The sequence below is a fragment of the Terrapene carolina genome, unplaced genomic scaffold, assembly GCF_002925995.2.
Source record: "Terrapene carolina triunguis isolate 2854851 unplaced genomic scaffold, T_m_triunguis-2.0 Scaffold836, whole genome shotgun sequence".
Taxonomy (NCBI): Eukaryota; Metazoa; Chordata; order Testudines; family Emydidae; genus Terrapene; species Terrapene triunguis.
Window position 1 is genome coordinate 1,736,029 of NW_020665187.1, and position 25,502 is coordinate 1,761,530.

General features: G+C 48.3%; 1 protein-coding gene across 13 annotated transcripts in view; it reads right to left on the reverse strand.

The window, feature by feature from the left end:
• The window catches only part of PCBP2 (poly(rC) binding protein 2), a 26,073-nt gene continuing 571 nt past the window's right edge, over nt 1-25,502 (reverse strand). The window contains exons 1-15 of one of the 13 annotated variants that reach the window (XM_024218212.2): nt 25,296-25,377; nt 22,701-22,836; nt 21,738-21,761; nt 21,606-21,638; nt 21,027-21,143; nt 17,664-17,795; nt 16,710-16,838; nt 15,805-15,879; nt 13,878-13,964; nt 12,955-12,996; nt 11,686-11,758; nt 11,219-11,257; nt 10,064-10,119; nt 9,008-9,177; nt 1-407 (exon numbers count right to left, since the gene is read on the reverse strand). In XM_024218212.2, coding sequence (XP_024073980.1) covers nt 371-407; nt 9,008-9,177; nt 10,064-10,119; nt 11,219-11,257; nt 11,686-11,758; nt 12,955-12,996; nt 13,878-13,964; nt 15,805-15,879; nt 16,710-16,838; nt 17,664-17,795; nt 21,027-21,143; nt 21,606-21,638; nt 21,738-21,761; nt 22,701-22,769 — 1,083 coding nt within the window. In that variant the 5' untranslated portion in view covers nt 22,770-22,836; nt 25,296-25,377 and the 3' untranslated portion in view covers nt 1-370. Of the gene's footprint in view, nt 408-5,486; nt 5,956-9,007; nt 9,178-10,063; nt 10,120-11,218; nt 11,258-11,685; nt 11,759-12,954; nt 12,997-13,877; nt 13,965-15,804; nt 15,880-16,709; nt 16,839-17,663; nt 17,796-21,026; nt 21,144-21,605; nt 21,639-21,737; nt 21,762-22,700; nt 22,837-25,295; nt 25,378-25,502 lie in introns of those variants that run through there. The other 12 variants (XM_024218213.3, XM_024218211.3, XM_029913728.1 and 9 more) reach the window with 12 other exon arrangements.

Below are 25,502 nucleotides of genomic sequence, written 5' to 3' on the forward strand. Positions count from 1 at the left end.
TTTCTATTCACAAGGAAAAAAGCTCCAGTCCATCTTTTTATTTTTTTTGAAAAATTTCCTGACATTACAGAACTAAACTGAAATGTATTAATATTCCACTCTTACATTTCAAGACAAACAGAAAACTTCATGAGCCAAAAAAGGGAAAGCTTATAAAACTAAGATATGAATCTCAGCATTTTAACAGCTGAACAGAGAAAGGAATTAAAATGCTGTAATTAAAAAAAAAATCATGAGTGGATGGGTAAAGCGTGTAGAAACTGAAATTTACAAACTAGTTAAAACCTGGAATCTGACTGCTTAGAAACTACACAGATGGATCATGGGGATGAACAGCAGAAGGGGTAATGAGTGAGGCATTTGCATTGTCCTAGCTGCTTCCCATTCCACCAGTCTCCGAAGAAAGCCTGGAAAAAAAAGCAGAGGTGGGACATTTAATACAGACTTTGCCTAGGATACTGCATGAGCTTGGAGAAGGATGTGACATCTCCCACCCAGCTACATCCAACAGCTCCAACCTACACCAGGTCAACTCTAGAGGGTTAAAGCTGGGTTCTACTTGGGCATCTTCAAGAGCATAACATGTTGGGACCTGCTAGAGCAGTTTGGGAGTCCAGCCCAAGCGGTGGGTGCTGGGTGCTGGTGTCAGGCTCCCAAGAACCTGTTACTTGAGCACTATCAGCCCCCAGAAGCCCAAGGTCCTGTTCTAGGTGCTGCATGACCAGGCGTGTTGAGGTTTGTTCTCCAGGACTGCCTGGAGATGCATGGAGACCTTGTGGTTGAGGCAGTTTTGGTGCTTTGTCAGGCCATCACTGCATCAAGTGGCCAGTTACAGAATGACAAGAGACTGGGCCACACTCCAGCAGCAGCTCCTTCCTCTGAAAGAGCAGAGATGGCACTGGATTCCAGACTCCCTGGTGACAGCCGAGGGTCCCTGACAGCCTTCCCCAAGAGCAGGCTAGCTTGCAGGATTGAACTCTGGGCACCTGCTAGGGTCACCAGGAGTCAAGAGCATTGTGCATCACTAGCCCCTGACCCCCATCAGACTTGAACCTGCATGTGGATTTGGTTTGCATTAGAGGGATCAAGAAAGGAACATCTGGAGGGAGATTAGCACAGCTGGATTAAGCCCCTCCCCCATAGAAGTGCTTGAGGAGGCATTAGCCAGCTGCATCCCTGGGCCACTGGTGAGCACTTTCCAGCTAAGCTGATTAGCAGCAACAGGGTGACTATGGGCTCCCTAGAAGTGGGTCCTTAACAGCACAGGAGAGTTGTCCCATGTTGGGTCCTGGAAGACTAAAGTGGGGAAACTCTTCCAGTAGCTGGAAGTCCAATCTAGAAGTGATCTTGGATGTAGGTCTCTGCTAGACATCACCTCTGTGCCTAGTGCATCTGCCTGCCTCTATCCCTATAGCCAAACAGTAAGTCTACAATGACACCTCCCTATTCCCCACCCCGCAAAGACAGACCACCTTCCCCCACTGCAGATTCTACCACCAGGTCTGAGACACCACATTTTCCAGCCTAGCAGCTGGAGGAGCTGAGCAGTTGGCACATTTTGCTGTTTACAGAGGACTTTGATGTCAGGAGGCATTTGTCAGTGACAGGAACTCAGCATCTCTGAACCATCAGGATACTTTTAATTTAGGTGCCAGCCAGGCACCAGGGTTTAATATTTTGGCCTTGGTCTATCACTGAGTCATCGCAGCAGCAGTTTATTCCTGCCAAGTCTGAGCCAAGCTCCATGGGGAAAAGGGGCAGACCCTCTCCTACCACCTTTGGTCAGGGCAGGGCTTTAGTCACTGGTTTGCCATCTTTTTCAAGTCAAGTCCATGGAGGCACAAAATGTGGCCATGGAGTAAAAACCACCACCAGGAATTACCACTTTGAGCTAGGCTGCAGTGGAACCAGCTAACTCCTCACATCCCCACCCCATCCTGTGAGGGGCTTGGTTGTGAAGGGCCAGAGAGGGAGGCAGTATTGCAGCATGGTTTTAGCCAGTCGAGTTATAACCCAAGTCAGGCAACTTACCTTGGTCTGACATGTGCCAGTCTCCAATGCTAGTACTAGTTAGTGGAGTGGCCTGGCCTGATCAAAGGATGCAGATGGCTTCATTCAGAGAGAAGATTGGACAGCCACTGCTTAGTCCCACCTCAGGGACTAGATTAGTTTCCCTTTCAATAAAGGGGCAGCCAGGCTATTCAGTGCTTCAGCCCAGGCCTTGCATGCTACCGTGACAGACATTTGTACTTCAGGGGGTGTACAATAGAGGTGGTACTTTTTCCCACATCAGCTGAAGAGAAATCTAACTATGAAGCAGGCAAAGCGGAGCTGCCCTGTCCAGTCACTTCAGCATTGGGTCTTGAGGGAAGGGAAGTTCACAGGTGTTGTTCCAAATGCTCAATACAAGTGTATTTCACAGACAGGTTGCTAGTCTCCAGGGACAGGCCCCTAATGTAGGGGGAGAGGACCCAGACCCTGAACAGTGGCAGGGCCTTGCTAGGCTGCTCTGCAGGGAGACCCACCCAGTTTTTGGCAGGCAATTCTAAGGATGGCTGGGCACCTACAGGCTAGGGCATTTCCTTGGGGCCCTTTGGACAAGCTACTCGTCTCCCTATGCTGCATGACATCTGGAATGGAACAAAGGGATCCCCCATGAGATTCTGGCCTCAAACTTCAATGGGATCAGCAGGGTCTCCACAAACGTGTGAAGGAGTCCTGTAGTCTGACTGCTAGAAACTTAACTGGAGGCTGCCTTCAAGCCAGCAGGACATGGGAACCTGGTCTCTGCTGACAGGAGAATTCAAGGCACGTCAAGTACCTGGAAAAGGCAGCTGGGGATTGCCAGCTCCCTGGGAAAGCTGTGTTAAGAGGAAGCAGCTCCCTGGACCACAGTGGGCTCAGACAGAAGCCAAGACTGAGGGCTCCAAAGCTGGCCCTTTCACCCCAGGTGTATGATACCCCCGCCCAGAGGGGACCCCTTAAAGGCCAAATTTCAGAACCCAGCACATCTGGCTGACAAACCCTCAGCAGTCAGACCAAGCTCTTGCTCATGTGGGATAGAACCTCCCAGAATTCAGTCCTGATCAGAGCAGGTCTGCTCTTCACCAGCCCTCCCACTGCCCACACGGCTGCTGAGCCTCTCACACTTACTCAGAGCTTCTCACCTGCAACTCAAAGGCAGCATTAGCAGTTTTACAGAGGGGGGAGGTGAGGGCAAGGAGAATAAGTAACTTGCCCAAGGTCAGAGCAATTCAACAGCAGCAAACAGAAGTCACCTCCCCTCCCCTAGTCTGCTACCCTGCCTCTGTTTCGTGGCCTAGCCTGCATTGCAGAAGCTTGACACCCAGCCTGGGACAGGGCAGCGGAAGGGCGGTGGGAGCAGCCAGATTAACAACTAAGATTCTTTCCAGCACACCCTATAAAACAGACTCTACAGGCCTGAAGCTGGGTAAAGAGTAGATCATCTTTACTTAACGTGGTTACACTACATCACAGAACAGTGCAAGTTACAGCTGAGTTAAACTACCGCAGAAATGAAAACCGCCCGAGGATTCGCGCTAGTCTGGAATGAAGGGCTCAGCAGGCCAGCTCGGAGATCCAGGGAGCCCATTAACTGTTCCCACCAATGGGATCGAGCCAATCCCACCTGTCTCATAGGCAGCTGCACACTGGACTCCAGACTGTGCCCTAATCCTTCCCACACCCACCCACCCCCAGTCCTATGCTAACAGTTCCATTTTTAGTCACATGACAATCTAGCAAGTTCCAAGCAGCACTGGTCAGAGTCCCATGTTGCCTCAGGGTTTAGTTTCAAAAGTGCCAGACAACCCACTGAAAGCCAGCCTCTGAAGTGTGGCAGACCCAGGCTAACGAGCAGGTGTCCTGGGCCCAGGAGAGGGGAGAGGAATTCTGTACTTTTCACTTGACAGGAGCAAGACTCACTGAACTACTGTAACAGAAGGCCGGGGGCCACTGGGTCAGCACCGGCTAGTAGCCCCTCAAGAAGGAGCAGAAAGACAGCCACTTTGGTCCCGCTCTGCCCTGGGATAACCAATAGCCTATAGAACAGGAGGAATGCTAATGGGTCATTTCCGACTCCAGGGGAGGCAGGTGGTATGCACCTGTGGGGAAGGAGTGTCCCACGTCAGATCTCTATTTCAAAGACACCAGAGGTATGCAACAGCTGTTTCCAGACTGGATCGCCCAGTGCACACAGGTATGAAATGCCTCTGGGACAATGAATCAGAGGCAGTTGGTGCCTTTAGGGTCTCAAGGCCTTTAACCCACAGCTGGTTGTGGTACTGTAGTATCTGGTATTTGACTAGAAAGGCAGGTAACTGGCCCTGAGAAGTGACTACTTGCTTTAGGCCATTTGTAGTCCCACCACAGCACGGGGAATGAAGCAGCTGTGTTTTGCCTAACTTCTAGAACCCAGTACTGGTGGAGTTGGCCCTACCTGAGCAGCACTTCGAATGGCTCCAGCTGTACCATTCGTTTTAGCACTAGTACAGTTTTGTTTGGTTTCTGTTCTGTCTGGGGTGGGGGGAGTCCTGTGGCTTGAACCTCCAGGCCTCCCAGAGCCATTCTGTGCTCTATGGGGGTGTGAGCAGAGCTGCTGGGGGAATTTAGGGTAGGATTCCTCTAGAACAGTGGTTTTCAATCTGGGGGTCTGCAGATAGTCTAATATTCCCAAAGAAGTCTGCACTTCCATTCAAAATTTTAGGAGTCTGAAAATGAAGTGGTTCAAGACCACTGCTCTAGAACAAATTGTTCCAATGACCAATGGCAATTCAAACTATGCTGGGGTGCTTACCTGCTGACCCCACAAAGAGCTACCGAGGATCCAGGAGTTTTAGCTCCCTGCCCTTGAATAGGAGCATATCTTCCTCATGGTACTGATTAGGAGAAGTGTGAGCTCCCAACACCCGCCTCTAAAGGCAGTCTAGGAATCCCTCCATGGCCGTGTTCATCCAGCATAGGGGCAGGGATTCACATTTGATCTCATTGCTCAACTCTGAGCATGGTTAGAGTCTGGCCAGAGGTCAAGGGGCACAGGGCATTTAGAGGGGCATGCTGACAATTGTCAGGTGCACAGCTGATTTGTCCCTATCACATGGGGAGGTGTAATTCCTGGTCCCCCTCTCCATTCTAGCACACATCAGCTATCCGAGCAGATACTCTGTGGCAACTTTATTGCAAGTACAGACATCAAAGAGACAGGTTTGGCTGATCAGCCTCTTTAGCAACTTAACCAAAATGCAGTTAATTGAGAATCTTTTATTCATTAAACAGACCCTCCTATCACATTTTCTTCATGTAGCAATGCAAACAAGCTACTAAAAGCAACAGCTACAACTACATAAAAATCAAGGAATTAAACAGATCACTAGACTCCAGGACTTGTTAGAATACTTGTTAAATTGTCTCTCGACCTACTGAAGGTCACCAGCAAAAAAAAAAAAAAAAAAAAAAAAAAAAAAAAAAAAAAAAAAACTCCATTCTAAGAAATCACAAGCTCACTTTTTTTTTTTTTTTGAAGTAAAAAAATTCTTCCAAGGCTCCTCTACGGGATCCCCAGGCTGACACCAATCTGCTGTTCCTTTACGGTCACAAGCAGACACTCAATAAGGAGAGAATCTCTGTTTTTCCGTTTTCAGTTTGTTAGTAACACATGGCATAGCTGAGGTGGTGGAGGCACCCTTAGCAGCAGACACAACATTTAGAGCCAGGAGAGGGACGGGTTTCATGCCAAGCAGACTGGAGACACAAGGGGCGGTCGGAAGAGGGTTGGGGAGGCTGGAGGGTGCGTCGGAGACCCCTGCTGTCGCAAGCGAGGGGGTGGTGGTGGAGGAGGAAGAAGAAGAAGGGGTGGAGGGTTGAGAGAGGTTGATGCTGAGGTGATCGGGGATCGTGACGGAGGCTGTCTGGGAGGAGGGTTTAGCGCTTTCTAAACTGTAACAGAGGAAAAAGGAACAAAAAAAAGGGTGGGTGGATGGGAACACCACAAAAAAAGCACAGGAGACAAACAGCTTAAATAGCATGAGCCTAGCCTGGAAACGCAAAGCACACCCACTCAGGGTTCTAGCTAAAGCAGCTCGGTCTCCTCTACAGCCTTGGAGCATCCAGCACGGCTAGCGCCCGGCGAAAAGTTACGTCTAAAACGCAAGTGAGAGTCTAAGTGACTGATATGCAAACTGGTCTCCCCATCTTGTACTGTACTCAAAGGCAGGAGAAAAGTCAACTGGATTAAAACTGAAAGATGCAGAGCAAGCCTTGTACACTAAGCCACTTCCCATGAGAACTAAAAATATTCTCTGGTTCAGCCAGTTATTGGCTTGATGCAGGTATCCCTGGGCAAAATTCTATGGCCCATTCTAGGCAGGCAATGAGATTAGCTGATCCCAGTGGTCCCTTTCAGCCTTAAGAGCTAGTAAGATTCTAGTATTTCAATTGCTTTAACATCTGGACAGATGTAGCTTCTAGGAGCTGGGATCATGTTGAGTCCTTTTCTAGTAAGGCCTCCTCAGAAGTATTTTGAAAACCTGCAATTAAGTCTACCATCAAGGATTTACAGCTTAGGTTCGAAATACAACGCACTGTTCAGAAGGCACCATCATTTTAAGAAAATTGGGAATCAACAGAATAGGCCTAAAGGCATTTTTTGATTGACTGGGCAACAGAAAAGCTAGCAAGAAAATCAAGTCAGGTTTTTTCTTTTCACAGAAAACCAGTGGAAATCAATCCCACCTCTAAATGGTCTGGCATCAACATTAAGCACAGCATTCTGTACTGACCACCTTTAAAACCCAACGTTCAATTTAAATGTGACCTACAGAAACAGCTAAAGGAAAGGAATTCCGTCTGCATTTGCTAGTATGCTCCAGCAAAGCCAGTTTTGCTGTATTGGATTCATGTTTGTTTTTGGATTTGGTGAGTTCTCATCTGAGACAGTTGACACTGCAAGGTTTTCTGAAGCACTGCAACCGAGCAGGCTTCCCAGCCGAGACGTGCTCCCATGGCAGACAGACAAACGCCGCTTGTTTTTGGCTCATTAGAATTTCTCAGTTCAAGATGCAAAGAAAGCACTTTGCCATAGATAACCAGAGTATGCCTGAAAACAAAAGACACCTATAGGCCACTCACTGGCTACCCACTAACTAGCTAAAGATTCGAGTCCTGACAACTGAAGTCTAACCACCATTAAAAACACAGCCTTAGAACATCTTGCTTTAAGATCCTCTGGAATCCTGTGTTGCCAATTGACTAACTTGAGTGCTACATTACCAAAGAGTGGCTTTTACTGATGCCCAGACCGCAGGTCAAATCCATCCCTGGCCCAACCAGAGTGGCATCAATTAAACACACTAATGTTCCCTGGGGCAGCTGCAACTGTTTCACAGCTCACGGCAACCAGTGCGGCTTCCCTGAGGAACTTGAATGCCCCTAGCTCTTGTGCAGCCTGGCGATTTAAGTCAGCCTGGACACAGAGCAAAATATGGTCCCTACTGAAGTCAGTGGCAAGACTCCCATTGATTTCAATAGAGCTGGGATTTCACACTACAGGTAGGGGTTGGCACTGGGGTATTTAGGTCCTGGACCTTTGTTCTCAAGCAAAAAAGCCACACGAGCCACCAATCAATGTCAAGAAGCAGCTGCTAAATCTCCACCAAAAGGAAAGGTTTGGTGGGGCAGGGAACCATTTCAAACAAACAGGGTCTGAATGCCTAGATCCTATGGGAGGGGATCCTATTCCATGGGAGAGTTCTAGCAAGTACAAGCTGGGGCCAGAGAGAAAGCTGTGCCATGTGTTACTGTAATTGACTAAAAGAAGAGCCCCCAAAAGAAGATAGTCTATGGACGCCTGGCAGGGACTAGTGGCTGAATTTAGCCTTGCCAGAGCTCACTGTTTCACCCTGTAAGTAGGAGCTAGGCCCTAGACCTATGCAGCTACAGATCCTAGGCTTGAGCCTGGCTCTTCGTTTGCAGCATAATACAGCTGCAGCAGGCTGCATGGGCGGGAGTGAATCTAGGACATGCATGCCCAGCTGCTCTGCCCTAGGTTTTTAATCAGGGAAGTCGGAGTTCTCCATTAAGCTAATGCTTTACTTTAGAGAGCTGCAGAGGGCCAAGTGCCAGCTCAGCTCTTTGACGAAGCCTGTGGAAACCTGCAGCAGTCGTATGCTGCAGTGAGTGCTGCCACCTGACAACTGCAGACCTCAGCAGCAGCTTGAAGCTAGTGTGGTTACAGATGGCAGCTCAGGGAGGGAAGCGTTGGCAGGAAAGTTCCTAACGCACAGGCCTCTCCCAGTAGCCATCAGTGCAATAAGGAGCTGCGCAGTGATCTCGAACTGAAGCAAAACCACTGGTTCCTTCATTCTTCCTTTTCAAAGCTGCTAGCCAAGAACTGCTGCTAACGAGTAGCCAAGAACAGCTGCTGAGCAGGACAGCGCCCCACAACAGATTTCCTTGACCAGCACATTACCAAGCTGACCCCATGTTAACAAACCTAGTACATTGGCACACTAAAATGTACCATCAGACTAATCCGTTCTATCCTTGCTGCAAGACACAGGAGGAATCTTCCTGCATCTCCAGCTACCTGGTCCTTCTTTAAGTATAGCCCAGCCTGGCTTACTGGGAAGGAATAACTGGGCCTGTTGGGGCTCCAACAGCTTCAGGGAAATCTCAGATTAATCCAGCTTGGCTAATGTTGTCCTAAACCTTCCACATTCTAGAAGGAAATTTCATCATGGGAAGCAGGAGAGCTGGATTCTCCAGCAGTTATGGGGGAGGAAGGAATAGTGCACCAGAAAAGTCAGTGATGTAAGTGCTTGTATCACTTACACCCTCTGCAATACAAGGAGGGGTACTGCTCCCGAGAGCTACAATCCAGCCAGGTGAGCGGACGAGATACTGACATCGCCCTAGTTTAGAATGCAGACTACGTTAGTCATGCTGCTCCACCCCCACATGCACTTAGACAACCTGCCGTTCAGAGACTTACCTGACATTAATTAGATACTGGGCCAGGCTAATGCTGGCTGCAGATCCAGTTATGGTAACCTGCCTGTCAGTAGATCCTTCCACTGGATTGGCAATTTTGATCTGCGCCCCAGACATCTGGCGGATCTCATTGATTTTGGCGCCTTGACGCCCGATGATGCAGCCAATCAACTAAGGGAAAAAGTGTTTCAGTTACAAATTAGGTCAGCCGAGAATAAGGTTTAACATCCTTATTTCTTCAGTACTAAGCCTGAGAACACACCCTCCTTCCCCTCCTCCACCGGGCACAACTCGCACCATCCTACAGGGTGAGAAAACTGGCAGCGAGGTGAAGTCCCCCACTGAACCACAAATCCCAATTCCCAGGCTTCTGCTTTAGCTACTAGTCACATGAGAGTGACATTTATCTGTTTTGCCAACCACTCCTGTCCTTTGTGTTAATTGTGAAGCTGTCCAAAGTGCTATTTGAGTCTTGCAGCCATGAAGGCCATTTAATAGCACCCCTGCTTTGGGGCTAGAATAAGGAATTACAACAGCTCCGGAGAGAAGATTATACTCTGCAAGAGCAGCGTGTAGTGGACTCCAATTAGTAGCGGTTTCAACTAGCTGTTCCCTGCATACACAGCAGTTATGCTGTATGCAATCCCCTGCAGAGATCACCCATTCTTGTGTTACCTTAGAGAATGGGTGCTAGATACCTCAAGGGATATAGGTTAGACGCCAGGAGACCCCTGGGGTGCAGGGGCAGCTGGAGCAGAGATATCTGTGTCTTTAGACATGATACCTCCTTCCTACTAACCTGAGGGTTGTAGAACAACCTGTACCAAGAGAATGTAAGAAGCACTGATGTCAGAGGCCTGTTCATTTTGTTTGTGGTTTTGTACAGCTGGCCAGGATAAGTGCTAGGAAATGCACAGCCATGCACACTCCACTTCTAATGGAGGATTCTGCAAGACAGCTCTGGGGAATGGAAGCCATTTGCTTTCAGGTCCCAGCATGGATCCCGGCCTGCTCTGCCAGCTAGAGATCCCCAAGATGCAGCCTGTGGGATACTTACATCATTTGGAATGGTGAGTTCGTGAGAAGTAGTTTGAGCAGATGCATCCAAACCTGCTAAAAGACAGGAAGAGACCAGGACACGGTTAATACAAGGCAGTGGGGTGTCCTGGTGCAGAACAGACACCTGACCAGTCAAGCCAGCATTTGCTGCTGGAATCATTGCTACCTTGAAGATGGTTTAACAGGAAGGGAAGAGCAAGCTGTAAGAAGTTACTCCAACCCCACCCCCCCAAACACAGTCCCCGAGATGTACCACCACAGATCTTCCTTCCGGTCAGGACAGTCACAGAGCAGCACACTAGCCGCATGGGCACCATTCAGTCATGTGGCTCCCATGCCCGCTGGAACCAGACCACCCTCAATTGCCAGCTTTGGAAGTGCAGTGCAACCCCTCCCCCAGGACAGCACAGCAGGGTGACACTACTCCAGTTAGCTGAGTGCTTGATGTGGAGTCAGTCTGGTGACAGATGCGGCAAAGCCCACTCTTGCCAAATCTCACCCTCAACAGGCCCCTCCCTACACGCCCCCATTTCCAATAAGGCTAAAGGAGGAGTCCAAACCAGTTGACTGCCAGCTGTGGCTATCACTAACACCCTTCAAGCTCTTCTCCCCATTAGGGTCTTGCTTTTATATCCTGTGTTGAAATAAGGGCTTGAGGCCTCCAGATGTAAGGGATCATGGCAACAGCCAGAAAAGCAAACCCTGCCCCTCCTTTCCCCACGGCCCCTATAGCATGAAGGTGAGGTGCACCACCAGGAGTGGTTTGAAGCGTCAGGATCTGCCACCAGAGATAGGGGGTGAAGACTAGTGACCTGATCCAGTCTAGCAACAACTATGGAAATTCTCCTCCCCAGGAGAAGGAGGAAAAGGTTAGGAGCCACCACAAGCCCACAGCTTTCTAGAGGGGTGGGTTAGCCAGACACTGAGTGATCATTCCAGGAAGTTCTGCTCTCTGTTGGAGAGATTCCAGCTGGCCTTCTTCTGGGTGGGGAGGGGAAGAACAAAGTGCGATCGAGCCAGTCAGTACCTACGTCCCTTCCAAACTCCTTTAGCCCCCTGTGTATGTTGCTGGCAACTTTTTTCCAAAGGCAAACGAGACTGACCAGTATTAATACACAATAGAATACTACAGATTTTGTTTTTTAATCATTACCCCAATAGCCTTTCACCTCTGGAGAGCTGGATTCAATGCCTGTTAAGATACAAGTGACAATGAGTTTGGTGATCTCAGCCTAAAGCCTTAATGGACATCTTAGCCATATTACAAACGACACATGTTCGGTACAATCAGCAGTTGACTGCTCAGGACTGGAATAGCCGGAGGGGAGAGGGTGTTGCAGCAGGTCAGAAGTGAGGTGCACTGGCAGAGCTGCAGAGGATGGGGTGAAGGAAGCAGCATGAAGGCCCTGCCTGTTTTATGCCCATCTAGCACTCAAGCTGCCCCACTCAATCGTAGGGTCAACCCGAGAGGTTTGGCAGAATGGTTACCTGGTTTGGACACACATTAAGACACTAGTGAAGATTAAACCATGAGGTTGCATTACAGCGAGGCCAAGCGGTGACTCATGGGCTGTGCTTGGGCCTGTGCTAGCGTACAGAAGAAATAGTGAATTTCCATACCACTGAATCCAGTGTTGCCATGAGACATTGGAAAGTGTGACTGTTGCATTGCCAACTGGTGCAGCTTGGTCAGCTAGAGGGAGAGAGAGAAGAGGCAGGTGTCAGGCATTTCACGGGTTCAATCTGTCCAGGAGTCAGTACACATGAAACAGAAAACAGACATGGAGTCACCCAAGAGGCCCAACCCCTTGGGGGCAGAGAAGACAGCTAGGTAAGCAATGCTTTCCCTGTGCAGAGATGGGTGCGGAAGGGAGGAAGAAAGCACTGCAGGTGCAAAAGCCAACACCTAGTCTCAAGTGCCCTGGTTAATTGAGGACAGCTGCAGTAATTACAACAGGAATGCTCCAGAGACAAGCACAAACAGGTGAGATAAACAGACAGGATTGCAGTGGTGCTTAACACACCATGCAGGGGTCTGTCAAGCATTTGGAAGGTAGAGGTATGTTATGAAGGGAGACCAGGATAGAGTCAGTGTTTAGCCTCCATATCCTCCCCATCCCCTGATCACTAATTCCTAGTAGTCCAGCTGTTTCTAGCCACCTCTTCCCTGCCCTAGCCCCTCCCTGCTCTAAAATATGCCATGAGCAGAGATCAGCCTCTCATTAACCCTGCCTCTAGAAAGTCAGGAGCACATCCACCTAGCTCTGCACCTAAGTGATAAGGAAGGATGACAGGTAGAAGGGAGATGCTCACACAGCCAGTCAGGACACCAGGACAGCTAGGGAATAACAGCTTCATTGCTCTGCTAAAAATGGGAGTGTTTTACTTCAGGCCCAGCATTAGCCAGTCTTCCACCTGGAGAGTCATTGCCCCTGCCCTGCAGCCACCCCAGCAGAAAGGATTGATAACTTGATGCATTTAGCATCATGTGGAGACAGTTGCCACTCCCCCTCGCCAGCTTGCTATACCAGGTGTCCCATGCCCTGCCCTGAGAACCACAATGACAGTATACCATGCTGTTTGTTTTGTTTCGCTTTCTCTTTACGGGCTTTGCTCTGTGCCAAATTGGAGAAGGGGAGAGCCGGAGCTTGTGTGAAGCGCCAAGCTCAGGGTGTCTGTGTGTATGTGTCACACGCCGGGAGGAAAGGGGGACAGATCTTAGATTAGTTTGAAACGGACTGAAGGACGTGCAAATAATTTGAGGGTTTTTTGGTTTAAAGATCAGATTTGATTTCAGACCGAGCTGACTGCTAGCATTGAGAAAGCACGGAAAAATTTTGGAAGGGAGAAGGGGTGGATTTCAAGACAAGAAGTGTAAACAAAACTTACATCTGGCTGTGGAATGGCATACTGTCCTTGAATGGTATAGGCCTACAAAAGGAGGAAAACAGTCCTATTAAAAACCATCGGACAGCCACCCAGTGACAGACAGATTTCAACTAGCCAGGAAGCCAGAGAGCCAAAGTGGAGAATTCTTGGGGGGGAGGATAAAGGGGACATAATGCTGCAACAGGCAAGGGATGTTACTTGAATTGGCCATATGTGGAATAAGGAGGGGGAGATGATCTGGTGTGTTGCCCCCCCACCCCAAGAAGAGTCAGACAAGAATAAGGGCTGGTTTCTTGGTGAAGATGTAGTGTGTGTAGAGGAGAGTCAGACAGTGCTTCTAACCCTCCTGCCCTGCACATACACCCCCCACCCACCCCCAAAGAAGGGAAAGAGCTTTATTCCCTTCAATAGCCATGACTTTGAAGGGATTTTTGGGGAAAAAACTCCATTCACCCCGCTTTAAATTCTCACTACTCCACACACCTAAAAACGGCACTGGACACACTACAGCTGAAGGTAACGCTAATACTAACTGATGCAAAAGGCATTCAGGAGAATGAGGCAAGAGGCTGACCTGCTGGTTCCATGTATTTTTAGATTAAGGGGGAAGAAAACCAGAGTTCAGATTCCTACTGAAGCTACCCACAGAGGGTCAGTCACTGAGCAGGGACTGGTTGGCTAAAGGGAGGACTTCTCACTTCCACGTCACTGCAAGAAATGCAGCCCAGGCTGGAATTGACCAAGCTGTTACCATGCACCGGCTGCTGGGTGGCCTGTGTGGAGAGGCTGGTGGCCTTAATCCAGGTCCCAGTGGACAGGAGTCCACAGCACAAAAAAAGCCACTGCAATTTTTGCCACCCTTGTTGGCAGTCTCAGAGAGGCCAAGGATTGAATGGGCCATGGAGACTGAACTCCCCTCTCACCTCTTGAGGTGGTCCCTCCAGGTCAGAGTTGAGGCACATTGATGGGGCGGTGTGGGGGTAGCTTGCACTGCCGCTGCTGTACCTGTCCTGTGGATAAATTAGAGGACTTCAGTCTCCAGGGCTGTCAATCCAAAACCTTCCGCTAATACGAAATTCACACAGAAATTACTCTGGTTTAGAGGGCTGACCCTGCGCTAGACAAACTCACGGTTCACTCTGAGCTGCAAGTTAAGCATCACTGCCACCGAAAAGCACAAACGCCACCACGAGCTTGCCAGGGAGCCAGTCCGAATGTTAGTCTGGCGCTGGGTGCGCATGGTGGAGCCAGGGGAAGAATGCAGCCACAAACGAGCCTGCTCCTCACTGCTCTAGTGGCAGGGCACTCGCATGCCGCAAGGCTAACCGCAAGTACAGTCCTCTGTTTGCAAGAGCCAAAGAATTGGGCCACAATACCTTCCAATCACCTCCCATGGGCCATTCCACTGGCAGATAGCTGCCTAACCAGCTGCCAAAGCCTTTGGAGAGTGGGAAACTGAATGGGGGATGGAGCGGAAAGGGAAGGGACCAAGGCAAGGAACAAGAACATGACAGAATTGCTCCCAAACTCAGACTGTTGGGGGAGCAGCAGGCTATCCCAACACATGGCATATTCTCACGTAGCTCTGGTTCTAGGGAAGTGCTCCTGTCTTACTATGTAGCTGCTACCTGTTACTTTGCTGTATTTACCCACAGGCACCACTATTTCCTATCTGTATAAGCCTCCACTCCATGCAAGAAAGCCCCGGGCTTTGGAAGGGTTTTTTAAACTATGTAACTGCTACAGGCTCTGGTATTGTATTTGCTTTATACAACCCTTTCCAGCATGGAGGCACTGGCTGTGTTAAAGTGCAATCCTCCAAGTATTACAGTCCCAGCAACCTCAGGTGTCTTCTCAGGAAGTGGGATTCTGGGGCTTCCCAAGGCCACATCCACCCTGACCACTCACACAATTGTCTGCCTGAACTGGTGGCCAAGCTACTCAAATGTAATTATCTGCAGGACAAGTTTGAAACATCAAAATGACTGAAGTCACAGAATCTGCCTGAAAGGGATTCTTCCAAGCACGGTTTTGAAATGTCTGATGTTAGAGAGAAGAGGCTTCACACCGTCCTGTCTTGTTAGAAGGCCTGTGCTATTGGCAACAGCCACAAAAATGCCTTGCTTCATAGCCACAGTGAGCACTCAACTATACAGTCACATGCCATGGCACAGTATGCCCAATACATGGCATGTTTTAACTACCATCCACATGAGTCCCTGGAGGCATGGTGCTAAAGCTGGTCATGTGCCCTCCTGGGTCAACTTGTTTCAGAAATGGCTAAGACCCCGGTGGTCTTGCTTGTTTCAGAATCTGACACCTGCATAATCTCATGGACTTGGGAAGATCCTTCCTCCTCCTGGTTCTATTAGAGTCTGACTTATCCCTCATTCCCCAATGTCTGTTGGAAACATTAACCCCTGCTGCATATCAAGGCTTGCCACCCAGCTAACACCAAATTTCAAACAGTGCCCCAACAGAACAGGGAAATCTTGTATTTAGACGTTCAAGCTGTGGTGGTCTGTCTGAATGCCACATACAGGATTTGGACTGGCTACTCAGGCACCAAGCTTAAAAGCTGTTTCCCCTCAACCTCGTTGCCCCTTCTACAATAACCCCTTCTGCTCCTCAGTGTCCAACTCCTACTGGAAGTTAAGAGGCTGCTGAATGTTCAGAGCAGCCTCCAGAAGAATCCAACCAAAGCAGCAGAGGTAGCTCTATACTGGCCAGGTAGGCAGCGTGGCTGACAAGCATGCACAGAGTGGGCTGATATGTGCTGGCAATGTTGCAACTTGGTAGGTCACCTTCTCTCCCGCACCCTATGCCCGGCAAGTAGAGGAAGGGCCTTACCTGACCGCCTGCAAAGATGACCGGAGAGCTGGATGGCTTGGGTCGGTATGGGATGGTAACACCCTTCGGGGGAGACTGGGTTACAGGAGAGTCGGAGAGGAAAGAGATTAGACTCCAGAGAAACTCACTGGTACTCACAGCTAAGCATTTGGGAAAGTCCTTAGACATGAAGCCTCTACTTTATACCCCTACACTTCAAGAAAGCAAATGCCACGATCAGGAGTTTGAGAGACCAGCCTGCTACGAGTTAACAGGATTTTTAGACCATTCCAGTGGCTCAGAGCTACTAGTTACATCAAACGACAATTCACTTCTCCCTCCTTACTGCCCTGGTGCCTATGTCACGACCCCCGGCCAGCGTAGAAGAGAAGCTACAATAGGAATATCCCCATGTCAGAGCCAGCCATGGTCTTAGGCACTAGCCTGGTGAGTAGAAAGTTCTGGTTGATGCGGTGAAGCCATGATTATTGCTACGTGGTGCCACCTGTCTGACTGGCCGAGTCAGGCAAAGCCAAAAAGACTCCTGAATGAAAAGCTTCTTGACAAGCTCATCTTAACCTTGGTATGGGCAAGTCTGTCCTAACTGAATGCTTCTGTGTTTCACCTTGAAAGCCACAGACTGACCCTAGATCAATATGCGATTCTTCTCTTGCCCCTACAAGGCCCCAGACGCCATTTCAAGTGGGACCAGTTTCTCTGCAGTCAGGGGGGAGAGTCCAAGTCAGTTTCTGTTTAATAAGGTTGTCGGCCAGAGTCCGAATACAAGGCTAATGGCATCTAGCTTGCCCTTTGCCCCTCATTACACTTCTAGGAACGAACACGGAATAGGCATTTCAGACGCCCCTTTGCCAACGTGTCTGCCTCCCCACCTCAAAGGAAGCTAGCAGCTCATCCCTGGGGCTCACCTCCAGCATGACCACACAGATCTGTTTGACGCACTCGATGATGGACTGTGGTATCCCAGCAATGGTGATAGCTCTCTCAGTCGAGTTGGGCAGCATGTCTCCTGCCACCTGGACCTGCGCCCCTGTACTCTTAAAGTTTAAGATTAAAAATAGAAAGTCAGGCACGCCACTCTGATCTCATGGTATCCAGTAGCAGCAACGAACCCCATGCTTTCAGTTCTACCCTCCCCCTGCACAGCCTCAATAAAGTGGTTTAGTCGTGGCTGGAATTCTTCAGTCATCAGAACCCCAGGGCCAAGACAAACTAAAGCTAAACTTTGCCTTGATGTGCAAGTTGACGCTGTGTCTATGAGCAGTGAAGCTGAACTGAATTAATTCTTTGGTGTCCTGCCGGTTCACAGCATTAGGTGGCACATGAATGCTTGACAACCTTAATCCTCACATTCCCTCACCCCCATTTTGCAGGTGGGGAAGTGGAAGCACAGAGAGGTTAAATTAGTTAACTAGAGTCATTCATCAAGCAAGTGGCAGATCTCAGAACTGAAACCCGGGAGTCATGCATCCCATTCCCCTGCACCAACTAGGCCAACTCCCCCTGCTTTAGAAAGGAGGTTCAAGTAATCAGGCTGGGACTGGGGTGCACAAGCAGAGCTGGGGGAGGAGGGGGGGGGATCTTCAACAGCACCTGACTCCACTATGTCTGGCTCCAGCCACTGTATTGGTCTCAGTTTCACACGCACTAAAAATACAAGGTGCTTTTCAAGGCAGGATGATGCCAAGTCTCTACTATGTAGTATTCAACCCGGCACTTATGGCATGGGGAGGGTGGAGCGAAAAGATGCCTCTACAGAGAACACTCCTGCTGTTGAACTGCAGCTACCACTGGAGTTGAAAACTCCTCTTCAAAGCAACACCCAACCCACAAAAGACTAGTCAGAGTCAGAAGGTGCAAACCTCTCTTATCTCCTTGATCTTGCAGCCTCCTTTTCCAATGAGGGAGCCACACTGGCTGGCAGGTACCACAAGCCTCAGGGTGACAGGAGGCCTGCTGGCAGCTGTGCTGTTGGTCATCGAGCTGCTGATGTCCTGAAAGGATAAGGAGTTACTCAGAGGGATGCCTTGGGACTGCAGCGTTTAGCAAGTTTGCTAGTTACCCAGTGTAGTGCCCTGCACTCAGAGGAGCAGGATCCCTGTACTAAAAACCACGCCTGAGGTGCAGCCGGGGAGCCATTTCACAGCAATGGTACAGGTGAAGAAACTAACACCCTATTGAAACTGCTGGGAGATGTGTAGGGAGACAGTGTAATTAATCCTAACTGGAGTTTAGCCTAGACACCTGCCCTTGCAAGGAGCACCATGGGATCTTTAGTTACCCATGTGAGGCACCATGTTGGGGCACTGGCCCTCTGCAAACACTCCAGACAGCATCCCAGGTTTTCCTTTGAGGTCTCCCATCCAATACTGATCAGAGTAGACCTGGAGATTAAGGAACTTGAATTGTTTAGCCTAACAAAACGCAGGCTGAGGGAGACCGGATTGTTCCATTAATGTATCAGAGGGATGAACACCAGGGAGGGAGAGGAATTATTTAAGTCCAGAGCCAATGTTGGCACAAGAACAAATAGGTATAAACTGGCCATCAGAAAGTTTAGGTTGAAATTAAACAAAGGTTTTTAGCCATCGGAGGAGTGACGTTCTGGAAAGGGAGTAGTTGGGGGGAAAAAAACAAAAACACCAAACTTGCTTTTAAGACTGAACCTGATGTGTTCATGGAGAGCAATTGTATGAGGAAATTGCCTACACTGACACATGGCCCATCTCCAGTGGCTGGAGATGGGACATTAGGTAAGGAGGGCTCTGAGCTACTACAGAGAATTCTTGACCAGGTGTCCAGCTAGTGAGGCTGGCCCACATGCTCAGGGCGTAACCGATTGCCATATTTGGGGAACTGTCCCCCCGGTCAGATTGGCAGAGATCTGGGGGTTTTCCTCTGCAGTATGGGTCACTTGCTGGTTTCAACTAGAGTAAATGGTGGATGCCAACTTGAAGTCTTTACATCAAAAGATGAAGATTTCAGTAACTCAGCAAAAAGTTATGGGCCTACTACAGGAATGGGTGGGTGACCTAGGTCACACTAAATGATCACGCTGGTCGCTTCTGGCCTTGAAGTCCATGACATCCTGCTTAGTCACTAACAGTATAGCCACTAAGTAGTGGCTAAAAACTATTACATCACATACTCCACCTAACTGGGAACCCCATTCTCCTGCTCTGCATAAGGGCATCAGACAACAGGAATAACAAGGAAAAAGAATAAACTCATGTGCCTTTATACCAGCTGCCAGGAAGTTTCTGAGTCAGCCCTAAAGCACTCTTGTATTAGCTGGAGATCAGCTGCTCATGCAGACCCCAATGTTCCTTAGAGGAACGTCAAGAGGACTCCATACATGTATATGGAGGCACCTAGCTATTCAGATGGTTACAATCAAGAGGTTTACAGCTTAAAAGCTGCAGGGGATAGATGATCTTGGCTGCTATTGTGTTGTGAACCCTGCAAATAAGGATTCTAGTTCAGTATGAAGCTACAGGAGTATGATATGGGATCAGATCACTGGCTAGTCCCAACACAGCCTCTGAAGAATAGCTAACCCACCAGCAATTATATAGAATAGCTGCTGTTTGTGGATAGGAGGCAAAGAGGAGCCAGCAAGGAAAGCAGCAGTAAGGAGGCCACAGCTTTACCCAGAGCTCACCTCTCTCAGGGGTCTGAAATTAAAAAGCTATGAAGTTCAGTTCTCAGTTTGCATTACCAGAAACGTTGCAGTGGCGTTCTAGCCCTGCAATCCAGTCATCTGCTCCCTTCTCTATTAATCTGACCCCTGCAGCTGCACACAATTGGCTCCTAGGATTGTCAAATTATGCTTAATAGCAGCCACCATGTCAGAGATGCATGTTCCCATCCTGGTGACAGTGGGACGTTTCCACTGCTCAAGGGCAGCAGCTCAGGCTTTGCAAAGCGAGCCTTATCCCAGGCATGGGGCCAGTGTTCTCAGGTTACTGACACGCAGCTACTGGCTGCAGGCTCATGGTTTGGCTTGGGCACTGGATCTCAAAGTGAAAGTCACATCAAGTGCAGAGCCCAGGAAAGGACAGTACTCCACAAACAGATGAGAAGAGCCTATCAGGCTGTGGAGAAACCGCTAAGCATTGACATTTGGCTTTTTTAAGCAGCAGCCTCCGAGCTGGCAGCCTCCCATCCTGCTGAAGGACATTTGTTCCACCGACTAGGCTAAAGTCACATGAGCCATCAAAGCCTTTTGCTTCAGGGCATAGCTGTCACTGGTGTCAGGAAGAGACCTTGCTGCCTTATGGGACAGTACTTCACTCAGTCTACCGGAAGGGAGGAGCGTTACACCCTCTGAAATGGCTGATTGACCAGGCAGCCCACCAGACTTGATGGTCATCACAATACCAAATTACAAATATGCTCAGCAATCCCAGGACAAAGTTGTTCTGACAATGCTGGATACTTGGATGTAAGAATGCTGGCTTAACAGCTGTGAATCCCCCCTGCAATGAATGTTAGCTAGCCAGATTCTGATACAGTTCTTGGGCTGAGCCCTGGTACAGAAGGGGAGTGCCAGTGCAAGGGCCAGCATGGCAACTCATACATAGGACTGAAGATGCACTGCTGAAGTCTATAACCCACGCCTAAACCTGTGGGCCCAATTCATGTTGCTCTGTGGCTACTGTTTCAGGGATGCTGGCACAAAGGGGCTCACCATTCCTCCCTGGTACAGCACAGATCCATACTAGGTGCAGTGGAAACTGCCTCACCTCCACAGCAGGCTTCTGTTCTGCAACTGCATCAGCTCACATATACAGGTGATTTTGAAGCAGATGGGGCCTGTTTTTACACCCTTGTAATTCTGCACCCATAAAAGTGACCCAATGCATCAAGGCTGCCAGTTAGGGCAGCCTGTACCAGGGGCCGAACAGGTAACCCACAGATCAGCGCCCCCCTTTCTCTTCATGTGCTGCATCACAGCAGGGATCCATCATTCCCTGTGTTGACAGTCCCGTCAACCAAGCCTTAGCTACACTGCATTTGAGTCAAGCAGAGTTTTCTCAAGTGTTCCAGATTCAAAATGTTGAGTGACTGCAGCAATTCTAGCTAGCCACAACAGTGCATCTCTACCTAAAAAGGGTAGAGTCAAAGTCTTGACTCTAGCTAGCATAAAAGCAATTAGGTACTTTTCTGATCATTCCCAGGACCCACTCTAGGGCTAGAGACCAGTAAGGAGAAGAGACACGCACCTCTTCCAGTTTGTCAATGATCATAGCAAATGCTTTGAAGATGGCATTGGTCGGTCCAGCAAGAGTGATGATCCGTTCTGGGCAGTTCCCTTCCGAGATGTTAATGCGGGCACCACTCTGGAGGAACAAAGTGAATGCAAAGAGCAGAGATGCTACGCTAATGGGACTGATACCATGCAGCAGTCCCACTTGGACTGGCAGGGCAGTGGATAATGTTACAACAGTCAATAACTCCATTACCTGTGTGCAGTGCCTAGCACAATGAGACCCCTAAGTGCTACTACAACACAAATTTCTATTTCATACCATGAAATCCACCCCTCACTTCGTTCTTCTCTGCTTTTTTGGGCAGCCATCTTAGTTTCTATCTGCTAGATCAGTGCTGAGATTGGTCAGAAGAACTACATTTCCCAGAAGCCTTTCAGCCCACAATGAGCTTATTTGCTGCCAGTACAACTGCAACTGTTGAATCCCTGCATAAGACTTTGTACAAGGGCCCCAAGATCTGGTACTATTCCACCCAAGTTTCTCTCAACTGATTTAAAGACCAATTTGTGGCCACCTGCTCCCAGAACCTACCTCTTCGCGCATCTTCTTTACAGATTCTCCTTTCTGTAGGGGATGAGAAGAGAAAAGGAAGAGAGAGACTGTTAGTTACTGAACTGAATGGCTAAGAATAAAGTAAAATAAGGACTAAATTTAGTAATTTACCTTCCCAATGATGCTCCCAACCTCCTGCAAAGGGGACAAAGGCACTAGTTAGTTCTTAAAGATTACAGGACATGGGTTCAGAGACAACTTGGGTGCAAGCTAATGGCATAAGTTTTCCCTTACTGATCAAGATCAGTGTGAAGCTCAGCAATTTCTTTCAACAGGAGATGGTTTTAGTAAGTCTGGTAAGTCTCATTGTTCTCCTAGCCAACTCACTTATGTGTCTATAGCGACTTGCGTCTCTGCAGTGATTAAAAATGCTCCCTGGTTGGAAATAGAAGCTAGACAAATTCAAACTGGACATAAAAATTATGCCTGAACAGTAAGGGTAATAGTCATTAGAACAGTTTGCCAAGGGTCATGAGGTATTCTCATCACCAGCAATTTTTAAGTGGAGACTGAGCTGTTCTGGGAATTATTTTGGGGAAGCTCTATGGGCTATGTTATACAAGAGGTCAGACTAAATGAACACGATGGTCCCTTATATGGTTTTGGAATCTATGAATCTCAGTATAAAGTGGAAATACATTTATAATAAACATTCTATAGGGTGCTTGAAGTTCATCCCTCCCCAATACAAAGTGTTAATATCGTGTAACCTGTGAGTTTTTAATAGAACAGATGCCCCCCACACTCTGAAGTTATGCTAGTTTCTTTACTGATATATTGAGATTTCAAAAACTCTGCCCCAACGGTCACAAAAATATCCTTTTACCAGGAACAGACCACATGCCAAGAAGTTCCCAGCATCAAGAAGCTAATGGCTCTAATGATGAGCCGTTTCAAAGAAACATTAGGCTGGGTTTATTTAGCATTATTTAAATTACTAGACTCCCATTGGGTTACAACAAAAAGACCCATTCCTATAAAGAATTGATCTTCTGATCAGACAAAAAGGGTTTCCAAGACATTTGCTTACGACCCAGTTTCACCGGAGGAATAAAGAGATGATATGGCAGGTACCTTTCCATGCATAAGTAGTCGAATGGTAAGTGTGACATTTAAACCACCTTCAATAACACCGGTGTCCATCTTGAGCTGTGTTCTGACGAGTCAGGCTTTGTCAGTGGTCAAATCTTTGGTCGCTGGGGGATAGAAACTATAACAGAAGAGAGGATGTCTCATGACATGCTCTGAGAACACCCAGTTCATCCTTGGTTTTTATTATTTACAGCAGACCACAAACATTTTAAGGACACACCCTTTTCTACATGGCTTACAATCTATCCCAAGTATAGTGAGCCCACTCCGCACTATTATTCCTCTAGAGGGTTAGCTCAATCTGACAAGAGGAGTGGATAGTCTCTTAACTGAGTAGCATGGACAAGCTGTCAGAACAGATTTGAGTGTATTTACAATTGTTAATCATTTGGCACTCAACTTGCATGCATTTATTTGTATGGTAGAGATGAGTGTTTAGTAAGCTTAGATTTTTCCCAGTGTGTTAATTCTTACATGAGACATTTGCTTGAGCAGATCTGCTGAATCAAGGGTATTGAGCAACTAACCTAAACTCCCCACCCCCTGGATGCCAGAACCAAAGGTTGTAAAGAGATCAGTTGTCACTTTCCATTCTCCAGCTCCCTCCCACAGTGCCCGCTAATAGCTTCAGTGGATGAGGTCTGTGTCCATTCTCCTCCCTGCTTCCCCGCCCTTCAGCCTGCAGAAGTCTTTGTATACAGTTTGCCCCAGTTTAAGGGCTTCTCTACACTTGAAAAAGGAATTTGGATGAGGGTAGGGTATGAATTTAAAGTGCAACAGCTACTTTAGAATAAATCCATGTGTGGACATTTTAGTTCCAGATTAAGAACATGTTATTCCTGTTTAGTTTAATGGATTAAGCTAGGCAGGAGCAAAAACAAACACTCTTATTCTTATAAATAGCTATTCTAGAGTAATGTCATGGGCAAACAAGCTCTGAGGTTAACTAAATCAACTTAAAAAAAATCAAACATTGATAAGCTAGTTTACATACTAGTGAGATATAACCCAGTTGAAAGCCAATTTAAAGGGTGCCCACATAGGGCTTTGCACCAGTTAATTTAGTTGTTGGCTTAACTTTAGAACTAATTTTAGTTAATTGATGCAAGCTGCATGCAGACGAGCCTTTAGTGTGGCAAAGCAGTGAGGTGCTAAAGTTTAACTTCCAAGTTGGGAAGAGCTAACCTGAGCTCAACTGGCAGAGTTGTGACCTACAGTCCCAAATCAGGACTTGCCAACTGGGCTCTCCAGCAGCACAGCCTTGTTTCCAGGCTAATGCTATATGAAGAAAACAGACAACTAGGAAAAAGGAGGTTGTGTTCACTCTCTGTCATGACCCCAATACAAGTGTTTCTTGGCCCATATTTTCAAGACACAATCAATATATAAATCTCATTACATCCTTCTAAAGTAGGGAAGGATCCCTATGGTCTAGTTTGGGGGAAAATTCCAAAGAACAGGATGGTCTTCAAGTCTGTGGCAGAGACAAGAACAGAACCGAGTTCCTATTCTCAATCCCTTGCTGAGTCCAGATGATTACACTTCTTCCCAGTTTACTGGAGGTAGTACAAGACTCATCTGGCCTTGTTACCACCATTAGGAATTTAAACCATTTTTCTACCAACTAAATTAGTACATTTCTACCCAATTCACACAAATTAACATTAACATGCTTTTCACCAAGGGGTTTTTGCAATTTATTAACCTTTTCTCCCCCACCACAATGGTTTCTAAGCGAAAAAGTATTTTTTTTGTGTTCATGAAATTTAGATTATCCAGCACTAAACATCTGATCAAAACAGATTTTTTTTTTTAAGAGACACTTCTGAGTTCTCATGTAATGACTCTAGGTTTGCTAGCTACTAGGAGCTGCTAATGAGACTGCAGTCAGTCAGTAGTGATGTCTCCAACCATTACTGGTGCACAGAGGAGCAAGATCCAGTGCGTAAAGCCTGATTTTAGTTATCGGGGGGGGGGGGGGGGCACATTTCCTCACACTCAGAAGCTTTGAGACTTCCCCCAGAACATCTCAGTACCATTAGCCCCACCACCCCACAAACTAGAATGTAAACATTCCCCGCCCCCCCCCCCCAGAGAAGTTATCTAAAACGGTACTTTACCCCTGCTCCTTGGGGGAGGGCATTACAAGTTGGCTTATCTTTCCCTGCACACTACATCTGAGATATGCTGGGGGGTTCTTTTAATTAGTAAACACGCGAAATAAATCCTTAGTCTGAACAGCCAGCTGAGCCCGTCCGATTTCAGGAGCTTTTAAGCTCCTTATTGCGTCATCGGAGTCTCCCTACTTTAGGATTGGGCGGGGGGGGGGGCAGTAAAGGGGCAAAAAGCCATCTCCTACTCCCTCTAGATATTGCGCCTCAATCTCTCTACTCCGCCCTATGGATGATTCCCCCTTCCCCGCACCGCAATATTTGCCCCAAATGGCGATCGAGGGGTATTTACTCAATTCGCTCTCACTTACCCCCCCAGCTCCATTACTTGCCCCCCCCCACAGAGGAGGGTGTTTATTCCACTCCCTCTCTCGACTCCCGTCCCCCCCGCCATAATACGCCATACCCAGATCAGCTCATAGCGCAGCAGGGGGTTCAGATCCGGAGCCGCCGCCTCGAGGAAGCGGGGCCCCGTGGCCTGCCGCGCGCACACAGAGAGAGGGGGGAGGCCTCCCGCCCTGTCCGCCAACCAGGCAGACTCGATCCCCCAAAGCCCTTCCCCCTCCGGGCGCCTCCCGCCCACCACCTCGCCCCCCCCCCCCCCCCCCCCCCC